Consider the following 24,588-nt stretch of genomic DNA (forward strand, 5'->3'; position numbering starts at 1 on the left):
TTCTCTGGATCATGGCACAATAATAATATTAACACATCAGAATAATTATAAAGATAAAAAGAGATACTATAAGTTAAATGTTTTATAAACTATGAAATGTTAAACAAGTGTTAGTTGTCATTATTAGCTGCTTCAGTTTTCTGGGTACGAATAAATAATTCTCTGGCTTTTCACTATAAAAATTCATCTATTCTTTTCATTCATTGATTCAACAAACATTTATTTAATGAAACTTTTATGTGTCAAATCCTGTGTAGCAATTGGGGTTACATTGATGAATTAGAGAGCCACAGAGTTTATGCTTTCAAAAAAACTTATATAGTCCAGCAGGAAAAGGGAAACATATATAGTAAACAGGAATTTATAATACAGTATGATCAGTGTCACAGTGGGGGAGGTACAGAGAAAGTTGTAGGAACACGAAGGAGGGATGTCTGACTAAAACTCTGAAGCTCAGAAAATGTTTGCCTAAACAAATGGTATCTAAGATGAGGCCTAAAAGATTAGCAGGAGTTAATCAAAGAAGACATGATATCTGTAAGACAAGGAAATGAGAGATAATTGTGACATATCTGAAGGCCTTAGAGGAATTCCAGATTGCCCCAGGTGTAAATGAGAAAGATAAAGAGAAAAAAGTGACAAAAACCAGATAACGAATGGCCTTTTAAGTCTTAAGGAATTAGAACTTTATCAAAACATTAGGGAGCTGCAAAAAGATTCTGAACAGAGGGATGATTGTTAGATTTTTATTTCTCAGTGGTGTCTCTGACCATAATGTGGAGAAAGAATGGGTTAAGGGTGAAGTAAGGATATTATTTATCTTGATTACTGAATTCTTGGCATTATTTAAAATTTTGTGCTCAAGGTGAGTGTCTCACTCAGCTCAGACTAGTCTCAGACCTGGTAAAATTGACAAAACTTGATATGATTAGAAATATGAAGTGATGGAGAAGATAAATCAATGAATATTAGGGTTCTGACTTGAGCAATTAGGTAGATAGTGGGATCATTACACTAATGAATTTAGTTTGGCATACATTACATTTTAGATGTCTTTGAAAATATAATTGGGGTTATCAAAGAGCTATCTGGAAATACAGGTTTAAAGCTCAGAAGAAGTGTTTGGGCTGTAGATAAAGATCTGGAACTAGTAGTGTATGAAGAGCTATTAAGCTATAAAAATAGATTAAATAACTAAGAGATAGTAAAACTAAAGTAAAAGAGGGCTACGTTAGAGCCCCGAGGAATGCCAGTATTACAAGATAGGCAAAAAGAAAAAGCTCACAAATGAGACTAAGAAGGAATGGCTAAAATGGTAGGGGTTCTATCTTGGATTCTAAGAGGATTTCAAGAAGGGAATTGTTCAGAGTAACAAATGTTACTAAGTGGGAAAGTGAGATAAGGGAGAAAAATCCCCATTGAATATAGCAACAAGAAGGTCACTAATTTGGTGATATCAGTTATGATAGATTGGTGGATTCAAGACAGATTAGAGTAGAATGAGAAGTGAATAAGAGGTAAGAAAGGGAAAATGGTATGTATAGCTGAATGGGACATGGAGTCAAGAGAGTATGTTGGGCATGCTTGAATATCATTAGGAAGACTCCAGTAGAGAAAGAAGTTGAAGATGTGAGAAAAAGACAGCGTAATCAGTATGAAAGCACACATGGCAGAATTACCTTTGTACAGAGGAGGAACATCACCTTCAACTAACTGGAGGGAGAAGAGGATAGCTGTAGATATAGGAATTAATAGATTTTGTGTCAGGAAGTTGAGACAATTCCTATTTGAAGGCTTGTGTTTTCTTTATGAAGTAGGAGGCAACATCATCTACTGCAAGAAAGAATTAGTAGAGAAACTTAAGGTTCCTACTCCTCTTCTTCAGTTAAGTGGCTTTGAAATTTAAGTGTGATCTTACCCAGATAATTACCTGGCCTTCCTTTTATCAGTCCACTGTCCACTCTACTATTGATATTTCTAGCCTCTTTCTAGGATCATTCTTAGTTTTAGGAGTGGTCTATTTCCCCTCCAAAATCTTCCTCTTGTCTAGATACCTCTTTTGTTGCCCACTTGTCTCCCAGGATTAGCATCCTTTCTCTTAGCCATTTTTTCTGTCAACAATAAGAAGCCTGTGGTAAGTAAAGCGTGCTATTTGGACAAGCTTTGGGGAAACAGAGGATGAATGAAGAAAAAGTGATAAAGGCAATCTGACTGAGAGTAAGAGAATTTAGAAAGTTAAGGTAAGGAAAAGTAAGGGGACTCAGTCATTCTCGTGCATAAAGATACTATAAAGTGCTACTGGTCACGACAAAGACACCTTTGGTAGAAGAACTTCTAGAGGGACATCTTGCTGGAGCTGGGAAATCCATTAAGGAGGGAAATACATCTGGGACAGTACCAAGATAGAGTCTTCCTGCTGAATTTAGTTAATAAGCTTGAAAAAAATAATATTTAGTATTTCATAATTATAAAAATAATATCATCTAATTGCTGGTTAGTTGGAATGTAGAAAAAAATAAGAAAATAAAATTCACTTACAATTGCTGTGAAGATGTGGTTAAAGAATATGGGGTAAGGAAAAGAGAATCAGCTCAACTACAGTAATAGCACAGAATTATTTTTGTAAGAATGATGAATAGTGGTTAGAGTGTAAAGTACCTAATGGGAAATAATGAAACATAAAGTAGGAAATAGTAGATTGAGGTGAGCTCCACAGGGGCCACGTCTTTTTTTATCTAGCAAAGTGTCTAGTGTAAGAATGAGTGAATGAAATGCTTTATGGTCGTTAATAGCATATATTATTTTTGAGTCAGACAAATCTCAGGTCAAAAATACAGTTTCTGGCATTTTATAACTATGTAATCTGTACAAATTGCTTAATTTCTTTTATCTTCAATTTCTGCAATAAAATGGAGAGAGTAGTACATGTTTTTCAGGTTAAATCTGTTAATGTATATAAAATGCTTAACACTTTACATATAATAGTAAACCTTCGATAGATGGATAGTGATAATAATAGCCATTAGGATAATAATGAATTTGGGAAGAGCTTTCATGCCAGGAGTTTGGGCTTTTTAGGTAGGTCCTAGAAAGAAGGTTTTAATTTGGCATCAGATAAGAGATGGAAGAGACCAGGGATTGAAAAACTAGTTGGTAGCCATATTAATAATCCAGGGTAGAGGTTCTAAGGTACTAAACAAGAGTCCTAGCAGTAGTAATACAAAAGAGGGGCAGATAGGAAATATGTTGAAGAGAGTCTCAGTTAAAGTTGGTATCATATCAGATGTAGAGATGGAGGAAAAAGAGAGAATTCAGAAATGACTTTGATTTCTGTGGCACAAGAAAGTCTCAACAGATTACTTCTCTTAACAATTGACCATTTTATTCTTCTCTGGGATTCCATAATTTGTGTAATTCCAAAGTCAAGAAGTTTAACTCAGTCCCCTCCCTTTATAAGCTTTGCCAGTCACTCCTAACACTTCAGCAGCCTGTCCTTAGTACTGACATACTGAATGTGCTGAATGAGAAGCTAAGAACCTTGTTCGTGTATCAACTGCAGTTGTGTTTGCAATGGGAAGCAAAATATACAGAAAACCACCTCCTGAAGGAAACATAGTGAGTCAAGTTGTCAAGTGTATCTGGGTGAGTGAATTGTTTACCTGCCTTTTTCAATCAATGGGAGAGAGATGCTATGCTGAGCATATAGGCCTTCAAACATGAGTATACATTTTTCCCAATGACTCTGTTCTACTTCTGTACCTTTTGGCAAACTGAGATTAATCAGTCTTCCTCCGTGTCTCTACTTAACCATTAAGTAAAAAAAATAATGTAACCATTTTTGTAAATTGACAAAAATCTTCTGAAATGTGTATATGTAATATATGTTGCCAATAGGATGCAGGAATAGTTTAAAATTATATCTGAAATATTCTGTATTCAATGTCTGATGAAATCAAAGGGTTGGAGTAAGTCAATTAAAGTATGTGCATCTGAGGGAAGGGATAATGAATTAGAAAAGGCATGGTATGCTTTCTTTTTGTCACACTTCTGATATCTATGCTCTGGTATCTATGCTCTGCCCTAGTTTGCTATTTCCAACCGTTTCAACAACCGCTCTGGGGACATTCCTAAGCGACAGCACTGGCTGGACTGGGCAGCTGAGAAATACCCAGTAAGTTGGAAGTGCAGAAATATCTTATGCCTCCATGGAGATTTTTAATGTCCAAACTGATTCCCTCTTACTGCGTTTGACTTCTTCTCTTACTGTTCTGGGACATTTCTACTCTAAACAAGAAAACCAAGTCTAGAAATTCAGCCTGTTCCTTCTTTCCCTTTCTTGCAGAAGCAGCTCATTATGGATGTGAAGGCACTGACCAGGGTACTATTCCTATATATCCCACTTCCCATGTTCTGGGCTCTTTTGGATCAGCAGGTAAGAATGGTTCTTTTGAAAACAACTCCTTATTCCAACCCCTTTCCTCTCACAGGAAAGGAATTTCTCATAATAGCATCTGTCACCCCTAGGGCTCACGATGGACCTTGCAAGCCACAAGGATGAATGGGAATCTGGTGAGAAAAGATTTTCCAGAGAAATCTATTATTTTCTTTACAATCCATATTAGGGAAAAATTAATTTCTTTGTGTTTTTGCCTGAAAACTGACTTAAGATCATAAGAGAGGTGCCTTTAACATGAAGGTACTGAGTAGGCAAAATTTAAAAAGCTAGTCTAGAAATAAAAACACAGAATCTTCTCTTTAGAAATCAGGAATATAAAGATGGAAAGGTTTAAATGTATATAAGGAAGTACTGAGAAGAGAGTAAATGAAATGATAGAGACTTGGGATAGAGAATGTTTTCTCCCATCTAAGCCTTCCTGGGGCATAGTAGCATCAGATTTGATTGGTGCCACTACACATTTAGCCCATCCCAGGTTCGTGTAGAGGACCTAGAAATGTGGTACTTTGTACATGGACAAGGAATGGGAAAGTTGTAAACACTTTGTTTTTCCAATCTCCATTCTTTAGCAAACTCAGAGTCTCATCTAGGCTCTCAGTTGTTCTACTTAGATTATTATATTGTTTTTCTACCATCTCAGTTGTGAAGAGGGCAGGGTGGAATGATACCAAGATTTTATTAACCAGTCTATTTGGAGCCTGCAAACTATAATTTTACCTTTTCCCTTTCTCTGGTTGTCCAGAATTTACTATGGTTGTTCTCTCGTTGACCCTTGGAGAACAACTTTGGAAACACTGTGTGTTAGTGGAAGTCATTATCCTAACCATAACATTGTGTTCTGCACATTATCACCTACAACTGCAGTTACTGAAATTAACAAAAACACACTGACTCTACTCTCTCTCAAGAAAACCATAGTACACCGAAAAAGAAAATTCTCCTTTAGGCCTACCTGCCTTCAGCAAGCATTGCCTGAAGCCATTCCCAGTCTGTTTCCCCAAATACCCTTAGAAGTGCAACCATGGCCCTGAACTAAAGACCTGGTGAATTTTATCTTATGTATCTCTCCTACTAATTAGCAATATTTTTGATCCAAGCTATTCTTGTCTTTAGCCACCATCAAAGTGTAATTTATTATAATTTTTCAGGGTATTTTTGTGCTTCAGCCTGACCAGATGCAGGTAGGAGTTTTTTCTATATTCATGGGGATTTATGGCTTTCCTTATCTATACTTCTACCTGTAATATCAGGATTACCAAATATAACTGGATGTTTGTTTCCTTGTATGCTGAGGAGGATTAAGGATAGGGGTGAAAATATTCTCTTTTTGCCCCACACTTCTCTTTCACATCCTGCCCACTTCCAAGTAGAGTGAATTTTGATCTCACAAGAGAAGTATAAGCCCGGGGTTTTTTTTTTCCATGTCAAGACAGTATTTTGGAAATATTGTCCAAGAAAGTGTAAGGCTTTGTTGTGTGAGTAAAACACAATTGGGTGACTCCCAGTTCTTTTTTAAGCCCTTGTTTAATAATCCCCAATTCTTCCTTCTCTCCTTCTCTCCTTCACATTTTCCCTTGGGCTGTGGAACAGGAAAAGATAAGTGAAATTGGGAGGGGAAAATTCCCAACTGGTTGGACAGAAAAACAGGTTCAGAGTGAAATTTGTTCTGTGGGATATTGAGAAGCTGAGGTGCTATGCAGGGCAAATAGAGTCCTGGGTATAAAGGACTGAAAGAGGTGGAATCATTCCATACTTAGTACAATGAAAGTATGTTTGAACGTTAGAGTACACACAAGCAAATGAGAGTACGTACTTACACTTGAGGTAGAAGAATATGTGTAATTAATCCTTTTTACCATGATGTTACAGGTACTAAATCCCCTTCTGGTTCTTATCTTCATTCCATTGTTTGACTTTGTCATTTATCGGCTGGTTTCCAAATGTGGAATTAACTTCTCGTAAGTGCTCACTATGCCTTTGTTATTTAAACTGACTTAATATTTGCTCAGCTTGATAAAAGTTCAATGTCAGTACTTTTCTACTTAGTCACGATTTGTTTTGGTTTATAGTTTTTCTGCTTCTATGTATCTAAGTTAAACTAAATGCCTATTGATACTGGAGGATGGGAATTAGAGCTAACTAATTCTTATTATAGACAGTCCAAGCCATTATTGCCGACTGAACTGTGTGATGTTGAAGAGGTAGATCTAAGCTTCATGGAAAGTCAAAAGTATGTGAGAATAGAATCCTAAATCAACTTGTTGCTTTATTCTTGAATGTTGCCTCTTCAAAGTCTAAAGCCTATCATGACAACTAATCCCTTTAAATCTTCTATTGTCTATATGAAACAAAGTGGGTACCTAGTAAGAGTGGGAATAGAGTTGTCCCTAATTACTGCTTTCCCCCCATTCTAAATAGGAGCACCAGGTGTTGTATGGAAATGTTGAATATTGTAGACATGAAACTAATATTACACTGTGTGTTAACTAACTGGAATATAAGTAAAAACTTAAAAAGAAAAGAAGTGTTATTCTTTGTAAATTTGACCAGAGGGTTTTCAAGCCTCCTCTAATTCCTGATTTAATAGCAATTTCTTTTTGATGACCACATTATCATATTCAAATGTATTCAAATGGTCTTTTTTCATTTACTCATTGATTGAGCAGATATTATTGAGTTCAGCACCAATGCCATGCAAATATAACAGCACAGATCCAGCCCTGAAGGAGTTCACTGTTTAATAAGGGAGGTAGAACACATGCAAGGATAATTATTACACAATGTGATATATATTAAGTGCAGTAAGAAGGGAAACAAAGTGCCAGGGAAATATAGAGAAAGGAGAGTCCTTCCTGCTGACAGTCAAGAAAGACTTATAAAGACGAAGAAAATGAGGTAAAAATGTATAGTGCCTGGCATATAGCAAATGTTCAATATATCTGGCTGCACTACTATTATTTTTGGTTATGATGACATAATGTATAGAAAGACCATCATAAACAAAAGTTGTGGGAAAATGTGGTGCATTAACAGAGAACTCTTCAGTGTGAGGAGTAGCTGGGACCAAATCAAGAAAGGTCTTTAATGGTAGGCTTAGAGGGTTTAGATTTAAAGTTTAGATATATTGTCTCTCCCTTTCCTCTGCAGATCACTTAGGAAAATGGCTGTTGGTATGATCCTAGCAAGCCTGGCATTTGCAGTTGCAGCAGCTGTAGAGTTAAAAATTAATGTGAGTTCAATAAATCTAAAGCTCCATGAGGGCAAGACCACATCTATGGTATTCACTCTTCTGATTTGTTCAATCCTGGTTGCCTGGGACCTAGCACAGTCAGTACCTGATCTAGACAGTACCTGATCTAAAGAGGGTGCATCATAACTATCCGTGGTAAACGAGTAGATACAAGGGTAGAACAGCAATGTAAAATGAGGCCCACCTCCCACCTGAGTGATTCAGAGTATATTGTCAAGGAATTCCCAAACACTAATATCCAAGGTATCTAGTCATCCCTTTGGGAACACAGGCTTTTGAATATTTGGCAGATGGAATAGCCATTATTGGGGAATGATGTATGAGGCCACAACTGAGTGAAAAAGCATGGAGTTTGTTACGTAGCATCAGTGCTTGCTACACTGAGCTGGTGCTTCCCCCTCCAAACTGCCTTCAAAGTTTTGTAAGCCAAATACTCTTCAGAGGGAGAAAACTGTCCTCTTGACTAGATGGACTAGGCTGTCAGAGATAGGACAGAGCTATGTGTTCCCATTGTATTTGAAGGGTTATTTGTTGGTAATTCTGACATGTATTCTATGCCCTAAGAGAATGACCCCACCGCAGCCCGGTCCTCAAGAGATTTTCCTGCAAGTCTTGAATCTGGCAGATGATGAGGTGAAGGTGACAGTACTGGGAGATGAAAACAATACTCTGCTGGAAGAGTCCCTCAGATCCTTTCAGGTGAGATATGGACTTGACTTAATTAGAAACACATTCAGGGACACCTCGGTGGCTCAGTTGGTTAAGTATACTGAACTTCGGTTCAGGTTATGATCTTCTTCTGGTTGGTGAGTTCGATCCCCATGTCGGACTCTGTGCTGACAGCCTGGAGCCTGCTTTGGATTCTGTGTCTCCCTGTCTCTCTGCTCCTCCCTAGCTCACCTCTGTCTGTCTCTCTCTCAAAAATAAATAAACACTAAACAATTTTTTTAAAAAGAAACACATTCAGATTATGCATCAAGGTGACAGCATAATATAGTGGTTAGAAGCACACACTTGTGAAGTCAAACTGGCCCCAGTCCAATTCCTGGTTCTGCCATTCCATAGCTATAAGACCCTGAACAAGATACTTTATCTCTAAATATCAGTTTCATCATCTGTAAAATGGCAATAATTTTTATGCCATAAGCTTTTGTAAGGATAAATATATGTAAAGCACTTAGTGTCAGGGACATTGTAAGCTCTCAGTGGGTTGTCATTTGTATTGTTATTTCAAACTGCTTCCTAGTATCACATCCTTTGGAAGGATTTGGCTTGTATATTTTCACTAATATTACTGTAAATATTCTGAAATATTTATTTTAAGATATTATTTTTAATAATAAAAATAATATACAACTATTGTTGAAAACTGAAGAGTATGTAGAAAGACATAAAGATCACCTGTAATTCCACTACCCAGAGATGATCAGTTAAGCATTTTTGTATAAATGAATAAATACGTTTTTAAAAAGTACTCAAACTCTACATGCTGTGTTGAACTTTTTTTTCTTAACATTAATCATATCATAATCATCCTTCTTTGTCGAGAGCATGATTTTAATGGACACATGATATTCCATTTTATGGATATATCATAGTTTACTGAGGTATATCCTTATAGGTATTTAAGATTTTTTTATTATACATAATCCTATAATGAACATCCTTACTCATAAATCTTTATGCATGCCTCTAATTACTCTAATATAGCATATTCCTAAAAACAGAATTGCTAGGTTAAAGGGCAAAGTTGAAAGTATCTGATGAGCTCAACTGCCCTGGGATGCTATGACACTGTGATGTCTACAATGCATCAGAAGTTGAGCATGACAATGTCTTCATTCCACAGAAGATGCCACACTATGCCCAACTCCACCTAAAGACAAAAAGCCAGGATTTCCACTTCTACCTAAAATATCATAATCTGTCCGTCTACACTAAACATTCTGTGGAGGAGAAGAACTGGTACAGTCTGATCCTTCGAGAAGATGGAAAAAATATTTCCAGTATGATGGTAAGCTGAGGAATGATCTAGGTTCCAAACTGTTATCTTTTTTGACTGGATCATTTATATCTTACCAAAGATATGCCTGATGATCAGATTTCTAACTATCAGTTCCTTGTTGTCACCAGTAACTGATTTTTACTTTCCTCTATTACAGGTGAAGGATGAAGGAAACAAAACAGCCAATGGGATGACAACTGTGAGGTTTGGATGTCAAGGAGACCCCAGGCCACTCTGTTTTGAATCTTTGTCTCTCTTCTGATCTGTGGGGCTTCAGATAAAGTAGCCTCACATTCTATTTGTCTTGTACAGGGATTCTCTCTCCTATAATATCAAGGGCATGGGTATCAGAGGCATTTTCCAGGACAATGAGAGACAGGTTTGCTTTCCCATGTGGTATTAAAAGATGACCCTGTATCTGTATATGCCCCCAGTGCTCTAATGTGTACATCCCTTTTTGTTGAATTTTATCCACTTATCTTGCTCTCAGGAAAATAACTGAGTACTTCCCTCTCTGTGATCACCAGAGAAAAATTTAGAAGTGAGCAAATAATCCTTTCTTCATGGTGGTGGTTGAATATCCCTTATTGTTAACTGTGTTTTTAAAGCATAGTTTTTTGTAAACCTGTAGAAGCCCTATGGTGTAGTAAAGGTAACACCTTTGGTTTTGAATCCAGATAAGGCAAAAATCATGTCAGGTATCCAGGGAAAGTTACAGAGATAGAGAACCCAAGAGGTCACTGGTCTCTGTAGCAGGAATCAGGCATGAAATAGAGAGATGCACATGCTTATGGCCATCAAGATTAGGTGGTTGCTATTGTGTGCCAAAAACTGTTCTAGGCACTGGGAATATAGCGGTAAACAGGTGTCCCTGTTTGGGAGGGTTTGTCTGATGTGTGACAATGTCTCTACCCTTAGGTTTATTAATACATTACACAAAGAAGTCAACATCTCCCTGACTACAGATATCTTCCTCAGCGTTGGTGAAGACTATGGTGTGTCTGCTTACATAACTGTACAAAGTGGAGAGTAAGAGCATTACCCTTGTGGACCTTTTACTTTTATCAACAATTGTTCTTTATTTTTATTTTTATTTTTCGTTTTTGCAATTTCATTTTATTCCACTGGCCCAATGTCATTGTACAAATAAAATTCAGTTGTGTTCCAAATAGCACAACAGAGTCTTCTGGAATGGCACCCTACATATAACAATTATTTTTTAAATGTTTTCTTTGCATATAGGTGTGGGGATTGATTTTGAGTATACTCAGGTTTCCTGTTTTATACTGTTTCACTAATTCTTAAGACTTGGATGAGAAAAACACATAAGGCTTGGATGAAAAGACTGAGGGCCTGAAGCCCACAAAAGAAGATGATTTGTGCCTTCTTTATTCAGGCATAATGTTAAAAAAAAAAACTACCTGACAGACAACGAAGAGCTCAGATCTGGGTCAGAAAAACCTGGCATTAAAATCAATCACTCCTAGAGACTTCTTTTCAAAGAGAAATGGTAGCTTTGCTGCTTGACTCACCATGAATAGAGAGATAAGGTCACTCTTTCCCTGGAGATGGGAATGCATTTTCTAGAATAAATGTGGTGTTTATTCTAACTAAAATTGTCCTGTTCCAGATATGCTGCAGTACATTGTAGAACAGAAGATAAGGACTTTTTACTGAATATGGGTCTACTAGACTTTGGTGCAACTTATCTGTTTGTTATTACTAATGTAAGTAACTCATGACCACCCTACTCTCTCCTTCCATATATCTGTATCTATATTTATATCTGTATATTTATTATCTGTATCTGTATTTATCCTGGGATCCAAAGAAAACTGTATGTTGGTGCAGGGTCACATACTTATTTCTAGTGTAAAGTGATAGGTTCTTTCGGGACTTTAGAAAGTCTATTAAGGTCTCTATAAGGGACATTAAAAGAGATAACATAGGGAATAGGCATATAATAGAAATATAGAATGATATAATAGGTGGACTTTTGTGTCTGAATTCTTTCATTTGGCATATTTTCCAAGGTTCATTCATGTTGTAGGATGTATCAGTGCTTCATTTCTTGTTACTATTAATTAATATTCCATTATATAGATGTAACACATTTTATTTGTCAGTTCATCAGTTAATGGACAGTTGGGTTGTTTCTACCTTTTCACTATTATAAATAATGTTGTTATGAACATTCATGTACAAGTTTTTGCATGGACATTTGCTTTTTTTTTTTTAATGTTTATTTATTTTTGAGACAGAGAGAGACAGAGCATGGACAGGGGAGGGGCAGAGAGAGAGGGAGACACAGAATCTGAAACAGGCTCCAGGCTCTGAGCGGTCAGCACAGAGCCCAATGCGGGGCTCGAACTCACGGACGTGAGATCATGACCTGAGCCGAAGTCGGACGCTTAACCGACCGAGCCACCCAGGCGCCCCATGCATGGACATTTTCATTTCTCTTGAGTATATATGTATGAGTGGAATTTCTGGGTCACATGGTAACTCTAAGTTTTAACCATCTGAGGCACCACTAGGAACTTTTCCAAAATGAATTCCATTTTACATTCCCACCAATAGTGTGTGAAGGTTGAAATTCCTCCTCATCTTCACCAACACTTTTTTTCTGTCTTTTCTATACCCATCCTAGTAGATGTGAATAATATCTCATTGTGCTTGTGAGGGGGGGGCGGGGGACACAGAATCCGAAGGAGGCTTCAGGCTAGGAGCTGTCAGCACAGAGCCCGACGTAGGGCTCAAACTCACAAACTGTGAGATCATGACCTGAGCCGAATGCTCAACTGACTGAGCCCCCCAGGCGCCCCTTTCTCCTCTAGCTTCTAGTGGTTTTCTGGCAACATTTGGTATTCCTTGATATGTAGAAGAATCACCCCAATCTCTGCCTTCAAGAGAAGGCTTGTCTGTGTCCAACATTCTTTTTTACGAGAATACCAGCCACAGTGGATTAGAACCCACCCTAATGACCTCATTTTCACATGACTAATTATATCTGCAAAAAACCTATATCCAAGTAAGGTCACATCCTCAGGACTCAGTTGGGGTTAGGCCTTCAACATATGAATTTTAAGGGGATGCAATTCAACCCATAACACTTGTATTCCTGTTATTATTCTACTTTTTGTTTGTTCGGTTTTTTGTATGCTACTCAGGATAGAAGTCATACATATTGTTTCTGAATGCCAGGATCTAATAAGCATTTAAAGTAAACATCATAAATTGGAGCTTGGGGGCCATTTTTTCCATAGTCCTATTTTCTTTGGCCTGCACAGGACTGACAAAAGCAATAATAATCATTATTAGTTGACAATACTTAAAATTCAGTGGATTTCATGTAAGAAGCTGGATTCTTAACATTTCTCTCTCTTTTTAAAAAATTTTAGTTAGTTAACATATAATGCAATATTGGTTTCAGGAGTAGAATCCAGTGACCCATCATTTACGTAAAAAATTCAGTGTTCATCACAATAAGTGCCCTCCTTAGTACCCATCACCCATCCAGCCCATCTCCCACCCACCTCCCTCCATCAACCCATAGTTTATTCTCTGTCATTAAGAGTATCTTGTGGTTTGTTTCCCTTTCTTCTCTTTTCCCCTTCCTTTCATATGTTCATTTGTCTTGTTTCTTAAATTCCACATGAGTTAAACCATATGGTATTTGTCTTTCTCTGATTAACTTATTTCGCTTAGCATAATACATTCTGGCTCCATCCATATCATTGCAAATGGCAAAATTTCATTCTTTTTGATGGCTAATATTCCACTATATATATATAGTATACACATACACACACACACACACACCCCAAATCTTCTTTATCTGTTCATCAGTTTATGGACAGTTGGGCTCTCTCCATAGTTTGGCTATTGTTGATAATGCTGCTATTAACATTGGGGTGCATATACCCCTTTGAATCTGTATTTTGTATCCTTTGGGTAAATACCTAATAGTGCAATTGCTAGACTGTAGGGTAGTTCTATTTTTACTTTCATAAGGAACCTCCATACTATTCTCAGGAGTGTCTGCACCAGTTTGCATTCCCACCAACAGTGCATGAGGGTTCCCCTTTCTCTGCATCCTCACCAATACCTGTTATATCTTGCATTGTTAATTTTAGCCATTTTGACAGGTGCGAGGTGGTATTTCATTGTGTTTATTTTTTTTTGTTTGTTTTCCTGATGATGAGTGATGTTAAGCATCTTTTCATGTGTCTGTTAGCCATCTGGATGTCTTTTTTGGAAAAGTGTCTATGCATGTATTCTGCCCATTTCTTAACTGAGTTATTTGGTTTTTGGGTGTTGAGTTTGATACGTTATTTATAGATTTTTGGTACTAACATTTATTAGTTATGCCATTTTCAAATATCTTCTCCCATTCTGTAGGATGCCTTTTAGTTGTGTTGATCGTTTCCTTCACTGTGCAGAAGATTTTTATCATGAAGTCCCAATAGTTCCTGTTGGCTTTTGTTTCCCTTGCCTTCAGCGACATGTCTAGTAAGAAGTTTCTTCAGCTGAAGTCAAAGAAGTTTGCTACCTGTTTTATCCTGTAGGATTTTGATGGTTTCCTGTCACACATTTGGGTCTTTCATCCATTTTGAATTTGCTTTTGTGTATGGTGTAAGAAAGTGGCCTAGTTTCATTCTTCTACATGTTGCCATCCAGTTTTCCTAACACCATTTGTTGAAAATACTTTTTGCCATTGGATATTCTTTCCTGCTTTGTCAAAGGTTAGTTGGCAGTATAGTTGTGGATCCATTTCTGGGTTCTCTGTTCTGTTCCATTAATCTATGTGTCTGTTTTTGTGCCAGTACCATATTGTCTTGATGCCTACAGCTTTGTAATACAGCTTGAAATCCAGAATCATGATGCCTCCAGTTTTGTTTTTCTTTTACAGGATTGCTTTGGCTATCTGGAGTTTTTTGTGGTTCCATACAAATTTTAAGATTTGATCTAGCTCTGTGAAAAATGCTTGTGGTATTTTGATAGGGATTGCATTAAATGTGTAGATTGCTGTATGGAAACCAGTTTGACAATAAATTATATTTAATATAAAAAATGTGTAGATTGCTTTGGGTAGTATGGACATTTTAATAATGTTTGTTCTTCCAATCCATGAGTATGGAATGCTTTTCCATTTCTTTGTGTTCTCTTCAATTTCTTTCATAAGTGTTCTATAATTTTCAGAGTATACATCTTTTACCTCTTTAGTTAGGTTTATTCCTAGGTATCTCATTGTGTTAATGCAATTGCAAATGAGATCGATTCCTTGATTTCTTTTTCTGCTGCTTTATTATTGGTATATAGAAATGCAACAGGTTTCTGCACATTGATTTTATATCCTGCAACTTTGCTGAATTCATGAATTAATTCTAGCAATTTTTTAGTGGAGTCTTTCAGGTTTTCTACAAAGAATATCATGTCATCTGCAAATAGTGAAAGTTGCACTTTTTCCTTGCCAATTTTGATGCCTTTTATTTCTTTTTGTTGTCTGATTGCTGAGGCTAAGACTTCTACAACTATATTAAATAGTAATGGTGAGAGTGGACATCCTTGTCTCATACCCGACTGTAGGAGAAAAGCTCTGTTTTTCCCTATTGAGAATGTTACTAGCTGTTGGTCTTTCATATATGGCCTTTATGATGTTGAGGTATGTTCCATATATCCCACCTTCTTGAGGGTTTTTATCAAGAAAGGGTGCTGTGTTTTGTTAAATGCTTCTTCTGCATCTATTGACAGGATCATATGGTTCTTAGACTTTCTTTTATTAATGTAGGGTATCACATTGGTTGATTTGTGGATATTGAACCAGTCCTGCAGCCCAGGAACATATCCCACTTATCATGGTGAATAATTCTTTTAATGTACTGTTGAATTCAATTTGCTAGTATCTTGTTGAGAATTTTTGCATCCAGGTTCATCAGGTATATTGGCCTGTAATTCTCCTTTTTAGTGGAGTCTTTGTCTGGTTTTGGAATCATGGTAATGCTAGCTTTGCAGAATGAGTTTAGAAGTTTTTCTTCCATTTCTATATTTTGGAACAGTCTGAGAAGAATGGGTATTAACTCTTCTTTAAATATCTGGTAGAATTCCCCTGGGAAGCCAGAAATTGTTGATCACTGATTTAATTTCTTTGCTGGTTATGCATCTGGTAGTGTGTGAGTTTCTAGGAATTTATCCATTTCCTCCAGATTGTCCTGTTTGTCGGCATATAATTTTTCATGGTTTTCTTTTATAATTGTTTGTATTTCTGAGGTGTTGGTTATGATCTGTCCTCTTTCATTCGTGATTTTATCTATTGGGGTCCTTTCTCTTTTTGCTAAGTCTGGCTAAGGGGTTATCAATTTTGTTAATTATTTCAAAGAACCAGCTCTTAGTTTCATCGATCTTTTTACTGGATTTTGTTCTTTATCATTTATTTCTGCTCTAATCTTTATTGTTTCCCTTCTTCTGCTGGCTTTAGGCTTTATTTGCTGTTCCTTTTCTAGCTTCTTTAACTGTAAAGTTAGATTGTCCATTTGGGACCTTTCTTGCTTCTTGAGATAGACCTGAATTGCAATATACTTCCCTCTTAAGACTGCCTTTGCTGCATCCCAAAGGCTTTGGACTGTGATGTTTTCATTTTCATTTTCTTTTTTCTTGTGGTTGACTTCAAGTTTCATAGCATTGTGATCTGAAAATGTGCATGGTATGATCTCGATCTTTTTGTACTTGTTGAGGGATGATTTGTGATTCAGTATGTGATCTATTCTGAAGAATGTTCCTTGTGCACTCAAAAAGAATGTGTATTCTGCTGCTTTAAGATGAAATGTTCTGAATATATTTAAGTCCATCTGGTCCAGTGTGTCATTCAAAGTCATTGTCTCCTTGTTCATTTTCAGCTTAGGTGATCTCTCCATTGTTGTAAGTGGGGTGTTAAAGTCCCCTACTATTATTGTATTATTATCAATGAGTTTATTTATGTTTGTTATTAATTGATTTATGTATCAATTATGATATAATGCCCTTCTTTATTTCTTATTTCAGTCTTTGTTTTAAAATCTAGTTTGTCTGGGGCACCTGAGTGGCTCAGTCGGTTAACTGTCGACTTTGGCTCAGGTCATGATCTCACAGTTTGTGAGTTCGAGCCCCGTGTCAGGCTCTGGGCTGACAGCTCAGAACCTGGAGACTGCTTCAGATTCCGTGTCTCCCTCTATCTGCCCTTCCGTTGCTTGCACTCTGTCTCTCGCATTGTCTCAAAAGTAAATAAACATTAAAAAAACTTAAAATCTAGTTTGTCTAGATATAAGAATGGCTACTCTGGCTTTCTTTTGATGTCCATTCACATGATAGATGGTTCTCCATAGCCTCACTTTTAAACTGTAGATATCTTTAGGTCTAAAATAAGTCTCTTGTAGGCAGAAAATTGATAGATCTTTTTTTTTTTTTATCCATTCTGCTACTCTATGTCTTTTGATTGGAGCACTTAATCCATTTACATTCAGAGTGATTATTGAAATTCATGAATTTAGTGCCATTGTGTTACCTGTAGAGTTGGTGTATCTGGTGATGCTCTCAGGTCCTTTCTAGTCTTTCTTGCTTTTGGTCTTTTTTTTTCCTCCACTCAGAGTCCCACTTCAAATTTCTTATCGGGCTGGTTTAGTGGTCCCAAACTCCTTTAGTTTTTGTTTGGGAAATTCTTTATCTCTCTAACAGCCTTGCTGGATAGAGTGTTCTTGGCTGCTTATTTTTTACATTCAGTATGTTGAATATATTTTGCCACACCTTTCTGACCTGCCAAGTTTCTGTGGACAGATATTCTGCAAACCTGGTCTGTCTTCCCTGGTAGGTTAAGGACTCCCCCCCCCCCGCCCCGGGCTGCTTTCAGGATTCTTTCCTTGTCTGTGTATACTGTGAATTTGACTATGATATGTCTTGGCCATAGCCAGATTTTGTTGGATTTAATGGGAGTTTTCTGTGCTTCTTGGATTTTGATGTTTGTGTCTTTCCCCAGACACAGGGAAGTTTTCAGCTATAATTTGCTCACATAATCCTTCTGCCCCCTTTTCTCTCCCTTCATCTTCTGGGACTCCTGTGATATAAATGTTATTATGTTTTAACAAATTGCTGAGTTCCCTAAGTCTGCCTTTGTGATCTCTAACCTTTGTTTCCCTCTTCTTTTCAGCTTCATTATTTTCCATAATTTTATCTTCTATGTCACTAATTTGTTCTTCTGCCTCATCCATCCTTGTTTTTGTGGCCTCCATTTGGGTTTACATCTTCGTTATAGCATTTTTAATTTCAGCCTGACTAGATTTTAGTTCTTTTATCTCTGCATAAATGATTCTGTGGTGTCGTCTATGCTTTTTTTTCAAGCCCTGCTAGTATCCTTATAATCATTGTTTTATTTATTTTAAAAGATTTTTTAAATGCCTATTTATTTTTGAGAGGGGGGAGGGGCAGAGAGGAAGATAGAATCTGAAGTAGGCTCCCCACTGTCAGCACAAAGCCCAATGTGGGGCTCAAACCCAGCAACCATGAGATCATGACCTGAGCTGAAGTCCAAGGCTCAACTGACTGAGCCACCCAGGCATCCCATAATCATTGTTACAAATTCTAGTTCAGAGATCTTACTTACATCTGCATTGACCAAATACCTGGTCATCATTTCTTCCTGTTCTTTCTTTTGAGGTGAATTCCTCTATCTTGTCATTTTGGAGGAAGAAAAAACAACAATAATAGAATGAAATAAAAATGAAAAATAAAGGGAGCCAGATCCTAGGTGTGTTTTTGTCTGTTTGTTAAGAGAGGCTTGATAGAAAAAAAAAAGAAAAGAGAAGAGAGGAGAGAAAAAAATTTAATTTAAAATTTAAAAAATAAAAAGAATAATAAAATAAAATAAAATAATTGTGCTTTTTCTGTATACAAGAAACAAAAGAAAAGAAAAACAACAACATCAACAACAAAACAAAAACAGAAGGAACAACAAATGAACAAACAAACAAAAATGAAGCTAGATCCAGTTTCCCCTATAACTGAAACTTTGCAGCAGTCTGTGATCAGTAGACTAAGCTCAGGGAAGGGATCTGTGCTGGTCTTCTGCAGGAGGGGCCTCCAGGGCACAGTGGAGGTTGGGGGGGGGGGGGTTGACGGTAGGAGGGAGGCTTGGTGTAACAGCTCCATTCTCCACTTGGTGGCATTGTGTAGCTCACTGGAGTTGATTAGTGTTTGTGGGCTAATGGTGGAAATGCCTTCACCCCACTCCCTAGTCTCCAGAGTGTGAAGTTTGTACCTTCACAGATGTGCAGTTGCCCCTTTTGTCTCCCAGGCATTGGTCAGCTCCCTGCCTTCCCCCTGTCTCCCAGGTGTCAGCCTACTAGGGAGTGCCTCCCTCCAGATTTTTATCTCAGGAATGGCTGTGTTTCAAAATCCCACACTTCAGAGACCTCCATAGTTCCAAAGAAAAGGGTCTTGCTGCACTGTGGCCCACTTGTCCCAGGAAATGGTTGTACCATTATGCAGCAGTAGCAGCTCAGAGTTTGTGGTAAATTGCAACACATATCCGGCTCCAGGGTTTGCTACCCTCAGGCAGTGTCTGTTTTTATATGGGTGAATGTGGCAGTTTGATGGTGCCCATTGGGTCTCTTGCCCATGGGGAGACTGTATCACCTCTACTAAATGCACTCCAAGCTGGGGAACCCATTCTCCCTGTGCAACCCAGGGAATCCTCAGACCATGCTGCCCATTCCCAGGGTTCTGGCCTGCTTTCTCACCAGAGAACCACCAGGGAGGGGCTAACCTCTGAAACTTCAGACTCTGTGCTCCACTGTTTATAAAAACCTGGTGGTAGTGAAACCTTCTCCTTTTCTTTTCCCCGTGCTAAGTTTTTTTGTGCAGTCCCCTGTGTATGTTTTTACTCTTTGTCTCTGCTTTCAGAGGGAGGAGTGCTTTTTTGCACAAACCCAATGTGCTGCTCTCTCTCCCTCTCTTTCTCCTCTCTGTGAAAATGCTTTCCTCCCCTCTGCACCACCACGGCTCATCTCTCCCCCATTTCACCTCACTGCACCATATACCTGCCACATTCTCTCCCTCAAATTATGTAGATTGTTCTGTTAATTCTCAGCTTGATTTCCTAGCTGTTCAAAATGGTTTGATATGGATCTAGCTGTGTTCAAGGGACAAGACCAGGGTTCCCTTATTACTCTGCCATCTTAACTCCTCCTCTCCTCTCTTAAGTTTGTTAAAAACAATAACAGAAATTTAATTACAATATTACCATGTCAATTAGCTGGTGCTGTAATGGCTAAGCCCTTTAGATGAGGCCTGTGCTATCCACTTTACCACAGTCCCCATCATTCCCATTTAGCCTGCTTTGTTTTCTTAATTGTTTGCCTGTGGGTATTTGAGTATGAGACCTTGATTTAGAAGCTTAAGTCACAGTCTTCTATTAGCCTAAGAAAACCCGAACATATGTCTATGTATTGTTCATAATATCAATTGAAGCAAAATTTACCTATTTTGAACCTAATGACCCTTTAACTCAGAAAATGAAGGACATTTGGATGTCAGACACTTTTGATTTCAAGGACTTTTGATCTTGATGTTTTAATTGCTATTTTAATCGCATTATACTTTAGATATTATACCTACTACCTAATAATGGTTTCACTTCAAGAAATACATGTAATTTTAGAGTTTTTATTCTGTTTATAACAAATATTAGTAGACATAGCCTATATAAAATAAAACCAACCATAACTAAAAACCTACAGACAAAGAAATGAAGATAATAGAATCACATATATTTGGTAACATTAATAACAACAACAATAAAAGACCCTAAAAAAATATTTTTGACCAAAATTCTACAGAAAAATTATCTCTTTTTCACATAATTTGAATGTGTGAGATTTGAGTTAAAAAGTAATGGCCAGTAAATATAATTAAAAATAGCAGGCACTAGGGGCGCCTGGGTGGCGCAGTCGGTTAAGCGTCCAACTTCAGCCAGGTCACGATCTCACGGTCCATGAGTTCGAGCCCCGCGTCAGGCTCTGGGCTGATGGCTCAGAGCCTGGAGCCTGTTTCTGATTCTGTGTCTCCCTCTCTCTCTGCCCCTCCCCCGTTCGTGCTCTGTCTCTCTCTGTCCCAAAAATAAATAAACGTTGAAAAAAATTAAAAATAAATAAATAAATAAATAAAAATAAAAATAGCAGGCACTATTTGATATAGATTTTTCAACATTTTGATCCAACATTTTGATCAACAAAATGTTTAATGTAAGGTATACCAAGAAAATAATTAATTTTGATAAAAGTAATTTTAGTAAAATAAAAATTTTAATGGAAAATGTCCAAAACCAGTTTAATTATGCTTACATAGAAAACTGGACAAGGAAGTAAACTTTCTCAAGAACATGCTGAAAATTCATTGTGTTTGTATAATTTAAATGCCATTTTATATTTAAAATATTGGTCAGGGAGCACCTGGGTGGCTCAGTTGGTTAAGCATCTGATTTTGGCTCAGGTCATGATCTTGCTGTTCATGAGTTGGAGCCCTGTGTAGGGCTCTGTGCTGACAGATCAGAGCCTGGAGTCTGTTTCAGGTTCTGTGTCTCCCTCTCTCTGCCCCTGCCTTCCACCCCTCTCAAAAATAAATAAACATTTAAAAAATTTTTTAAAAATAAAATAAAATGTTAGCCAGGATCAAAATACCTATAGTTCAAAATGATGGAAATCCAAACTACAGTATCAAAATATTCTGCCATTTTAAGGACTTTGTCAATAATGGTATCTGATTGACTGAAGCCTGGTGAGTGCAGTGTTACCAAAAGGAATTTCAAAAACTGAAATTGTATAGAATTTGTTCAGTTTCTTGAAGGATGAAAATACAAAAAGGGGATGGATATAAGATCACATAATGCTGTAGGTTAGAAATATTCACTTGTGACTGCTGATAAGCCTATTTCTTCTTTCTCTCACTAAGAACACCAGTCAGGATCCTCAGGCCTGGAAGATGAAAGACACTCCAGCCAACAAACTGTCCATTGCATGGCAGCTACCACAATATGCCCTGGTTACAGCTGGGGAGGTCATGTTCTCTGTCACAGGACTTGAGTTTTCTTATTCTCAGGTAAGTTTCTCCAAGTGAAAAGTGGAGGTATATATATATTTCTCAGAGAAGGATGAGGTTTAATCCTAGCACTGCCTTAAATAGGTATGTGATCCTGGTCAAGACCTCTCTATTTTTCAGCCTTAGATTCCTTACATATGACCCTGAACAGAGAGTCATCTTGACTCCCAGGATCATGGCAGGGCAGCATAGTAGGTGATGCTGTTTGGGATCTAGGAAAGGGTACTTTAGGAATGAGGACTGTGGGATCGCCTGCTGGCTCAGTAGGTTGAGTGTCCAACTTCTGCTCAGGTCATGATCTTGCAGTTCATGAGTTGGAGCCCTGTGTTAGGCTCTGTGCTGACAGCTCAGAGCCTGGAGCCTGTTTCAGATTCTGTGCCTCCCTCTCTCTCTCTGCACCTCCCCACTCGGGATCTGTCTCTCTTTCAAAAATAAAAATAGATCACAAAAAAAATTTTTTTTAAAGAATAAGGACTGTGAAGTCAAACTGGCCATGTTCAAATTCTGACTGTACAACCTATTGCAAAAACTTGAGCAAATTAATGATCTCTGATGCTATTTTTCTTTGTGTATAAAATAAGAATACTGGTAGAATTTATCTCTTAGGGTATAATGAAGATTATATGGTATAATGAATTAAAATATTCAATTAAGAGCTCCATCTTATTTTTACTGTTAACATTATTTCCATGCCCTGAATCAAACACCACAGCTGAACTTGGGGGGTGGGACAGGAGTTCAAATTTGGAAACTTTTGTGGGAGAAGTTTTCTGGATGCATGGGTCGTATGTATGCTGTAGGGCGTTTGTTTACTCACAAACCTGTGTCCTCTTTAGGCTCCCTCTAGCATGAAATCTGTACTCCAGGCAGCCTGGTTGTTGACAGTTGCAGTTGGGAATATCATCGTGCTTGTTGTGGCACAGTTCAGTGGCCTGGTACAGGTATGGATCTGATGGAAGTAGGAACTTATCTACCCATGATTTCCCCTCCAAGTTCCTTTTCTCCCTGTTCCCCTATCCCTTTGCCCCTCACATTTCCTACTCATACTGTGGCATGAGATGGGCCAGATATAAACAGACATGGCCAGGAAAATAGACATATAAGAGTGGCAGTAATGGCCATCATAGGCCCATCTGAGGAGACGCCAGTGAACCCATTCTTCTTTTAGCAAACCTCTGCCTACACTGGTGATCCTGAATCAATCTGCTCATCCTACAAAGATCCTTTAATTTCAAGTTTCTCCACATTCGTCTCTATATTTATTTCTTCCTGCAGTGGGCAGAATTCATTTTGTTTTCTTGTCTCCTGCTGGTGGTCTGCCTGATCTTCTCCATCATGGGCTACTACTACGTTCCTATAAAGCCAGAGAATTTACAGAAGCCAGCAGATAAGCAGATTCTCCATACCCAAGGAAACGTGATCAACCTGGAGACCAAGAAGACAAAGCTTTAATGGCTCCTTGGCCTCTGCCCAGACCCCAATCTCTGGCTTTGGTCTTGGCCATCATCCATCTTAAAGCATTTTTTTCTCCTACTTGGTCAGGGAATAGAAGTAGCATCAAATCTGAGATGATCTCCTTCATTTTTGATAGAAGCAGTTCTAGGACTGGATTTTCCAGTACATTAAAGTACAAGTCCCCTGAGACTCTATGTCTCCCCATCAATTACTAAACTCTGTAAACATTGTGTAGTATTGCTGAAGCAGGCTAGGTGTTTCTAAATGTCCATTAAAAACACAAATGTATATTGAAATTAATTTCTGGGGTTATGCAAAATTATGTAGGAATCCCTTTACTTGCCATTTAGAACTAATGACTCCATTCTTTGAGTTGCTGATTCTGGGGAAAAATTGCAGAATAGCAGAAATGGTATTTCAAGTTTCTTCGTAAGCAACATACTTATACTATTACTAGGACCTCATGAATTAGTGTGTCTGGTGCAATCTGGTTCAGGGGCTGGCCTGTCAGCTACCCAGGTTTGATAAGACCTTTTTAGTAAATTTTTCAGTACAGGTGGTAGGAGACAAATGACATTTTATTAATACACAGAAGAAATATATCTTTCTGATAATTATAGTATTTTATCTACTAACCAAAATACCTTTTCTTCATACTGGTAGATCTTTGGAGACCAAATTAAATATGCTAAGCATGGTTCTGGAAATCAAGAACAAGCATAACTTGTAAAAATCTTGGGGTGCCTGGGTGGCTCAGTTGGTTGAGTCCGACTCTTGATTAGGGTTCAGGTCAGGATCTCATGGTTCATGAGATGGAGTCCTGCATCAGGCTCTGCCCTGAAGGCATGGAGCCTGTTTGGGATTCTGTCTCTCCCTCTCTCTCTCAAACATAAATGAATAAACTTCTTAGAAAAATAAATCCTGTTGAGCCATTCTTCTACAATGCACATTCTTCTTGGGACTACAATATTTCAGCTGGATTATGCCTTCCTGTGGACAGTTGTATAGACACTTATAATTTTCCAACCATACCTTTTCAATGTCATTGGGCCAGCTTTTTATTATAATTACATCATTTCTAGTTTATTGCAACAGATATTTAATAACAATAATATTTTTATGAATTCAACTTCCTTTTTTATTATCACCCTCTTCAGCCTCAAAGTAGTGGTCTGTTTTGATAGTTTTTCCTATTTGTCTTTTCCTATAATTTTAATTTCTTTTTCCAATTTTTTATTTAAATTCTAGTTATTTAACATACAGTGTAATATTAGTTTCAGATGTAGAATTTAGTGATTC

General features: G+C 37.6%; 1 protein-coding gene across 3 annotated transcripts in view; it reads left to right on the top strand.

Annotated features, from left to right (window-relative positions):
* Positions 1–23,589, top strand: part of SLC15A2 (solute carrier family 15 member 2) — a 35,206-nt gene extending 11,617 nt beyond the window's left edge. The window contains exons 8-22 of one of the 3 annotated variants that reach the window (XM_043594298.1): positions 3,560–3,642; positions 4,085–4,171; positions 4,343–4,432; positions 4,525–4,569; positions 5,605–5,637; positions 6,326–6,414; positions 7,604–7,685; positions 8,271–8,405; positions 9,559–9,720; positions 9,869–9,915; positions 10,630–10,740; positions 11,342–11,438; positions 21,688–21,834; positions 22,671–22,775; positions 23,110–23,589. In XM_043594298.1, coding sequence (XP_043450233.1) covers positions 3,560–3,642; positions 4,085–4,171; positions 4,343–4,432; positions 4,525–4,569; positions 5,605–5,637; positions 6,326–6,414; positions 7,604–7,685; positions 8,271–8,405; positions 9,559–9,720; positions 9,869–9,915; positions 10,630–10,740; positions 11,342–11,438; positions 21,688–21,834; positions 22,671–22,775; positions 23,110–23,286 — 1,490 coding nt within the window. In that variant the 3' untranslated portion in view covers positions 23,287–23,589. Of the gene's footprint in view, positions 1–3,559; positions 3,643–4,084; positions 4,172–4,342; positions 4,433–4,524; positions 4,570–5,604; positions 5,638–6,325; positions 6,415–7,603; positions 7,686–8,270; positions 8,406–9,555; positions 9,721–9,868; positions 9,916–10,629; positions 10,741–11,341; positions 11,439–21,687; positions 21,835–22,670; positions 22,776–23,109 lie in introns of all 3 variants that reach the window. The other 2 variants (XM_043594299.1, XM_043594297.1) reach the window with 2 other exon arrangements.
* The last annotated feature ends 999 nt before the right edge of the window (positions 23,590–24,588 follow it).

The sequence above is a fragment of the Prionailurus bengalensis genome, chromosome C2 (genome assembly GCF_016509475.1).
Source record: "Prionailurus bengalensis isolate Pbe53 chromosome C2, Fcat_Pben_1.1_paternal_pri, whole genome shotgun sequence".
In the NCBI taxonomy this organism is placed as follows: Eukaryota; Metazoa; Chordata; class Mammalia; order Carnivora; family Felidae; genus Prionailurus; species Prionailurus bengalensis.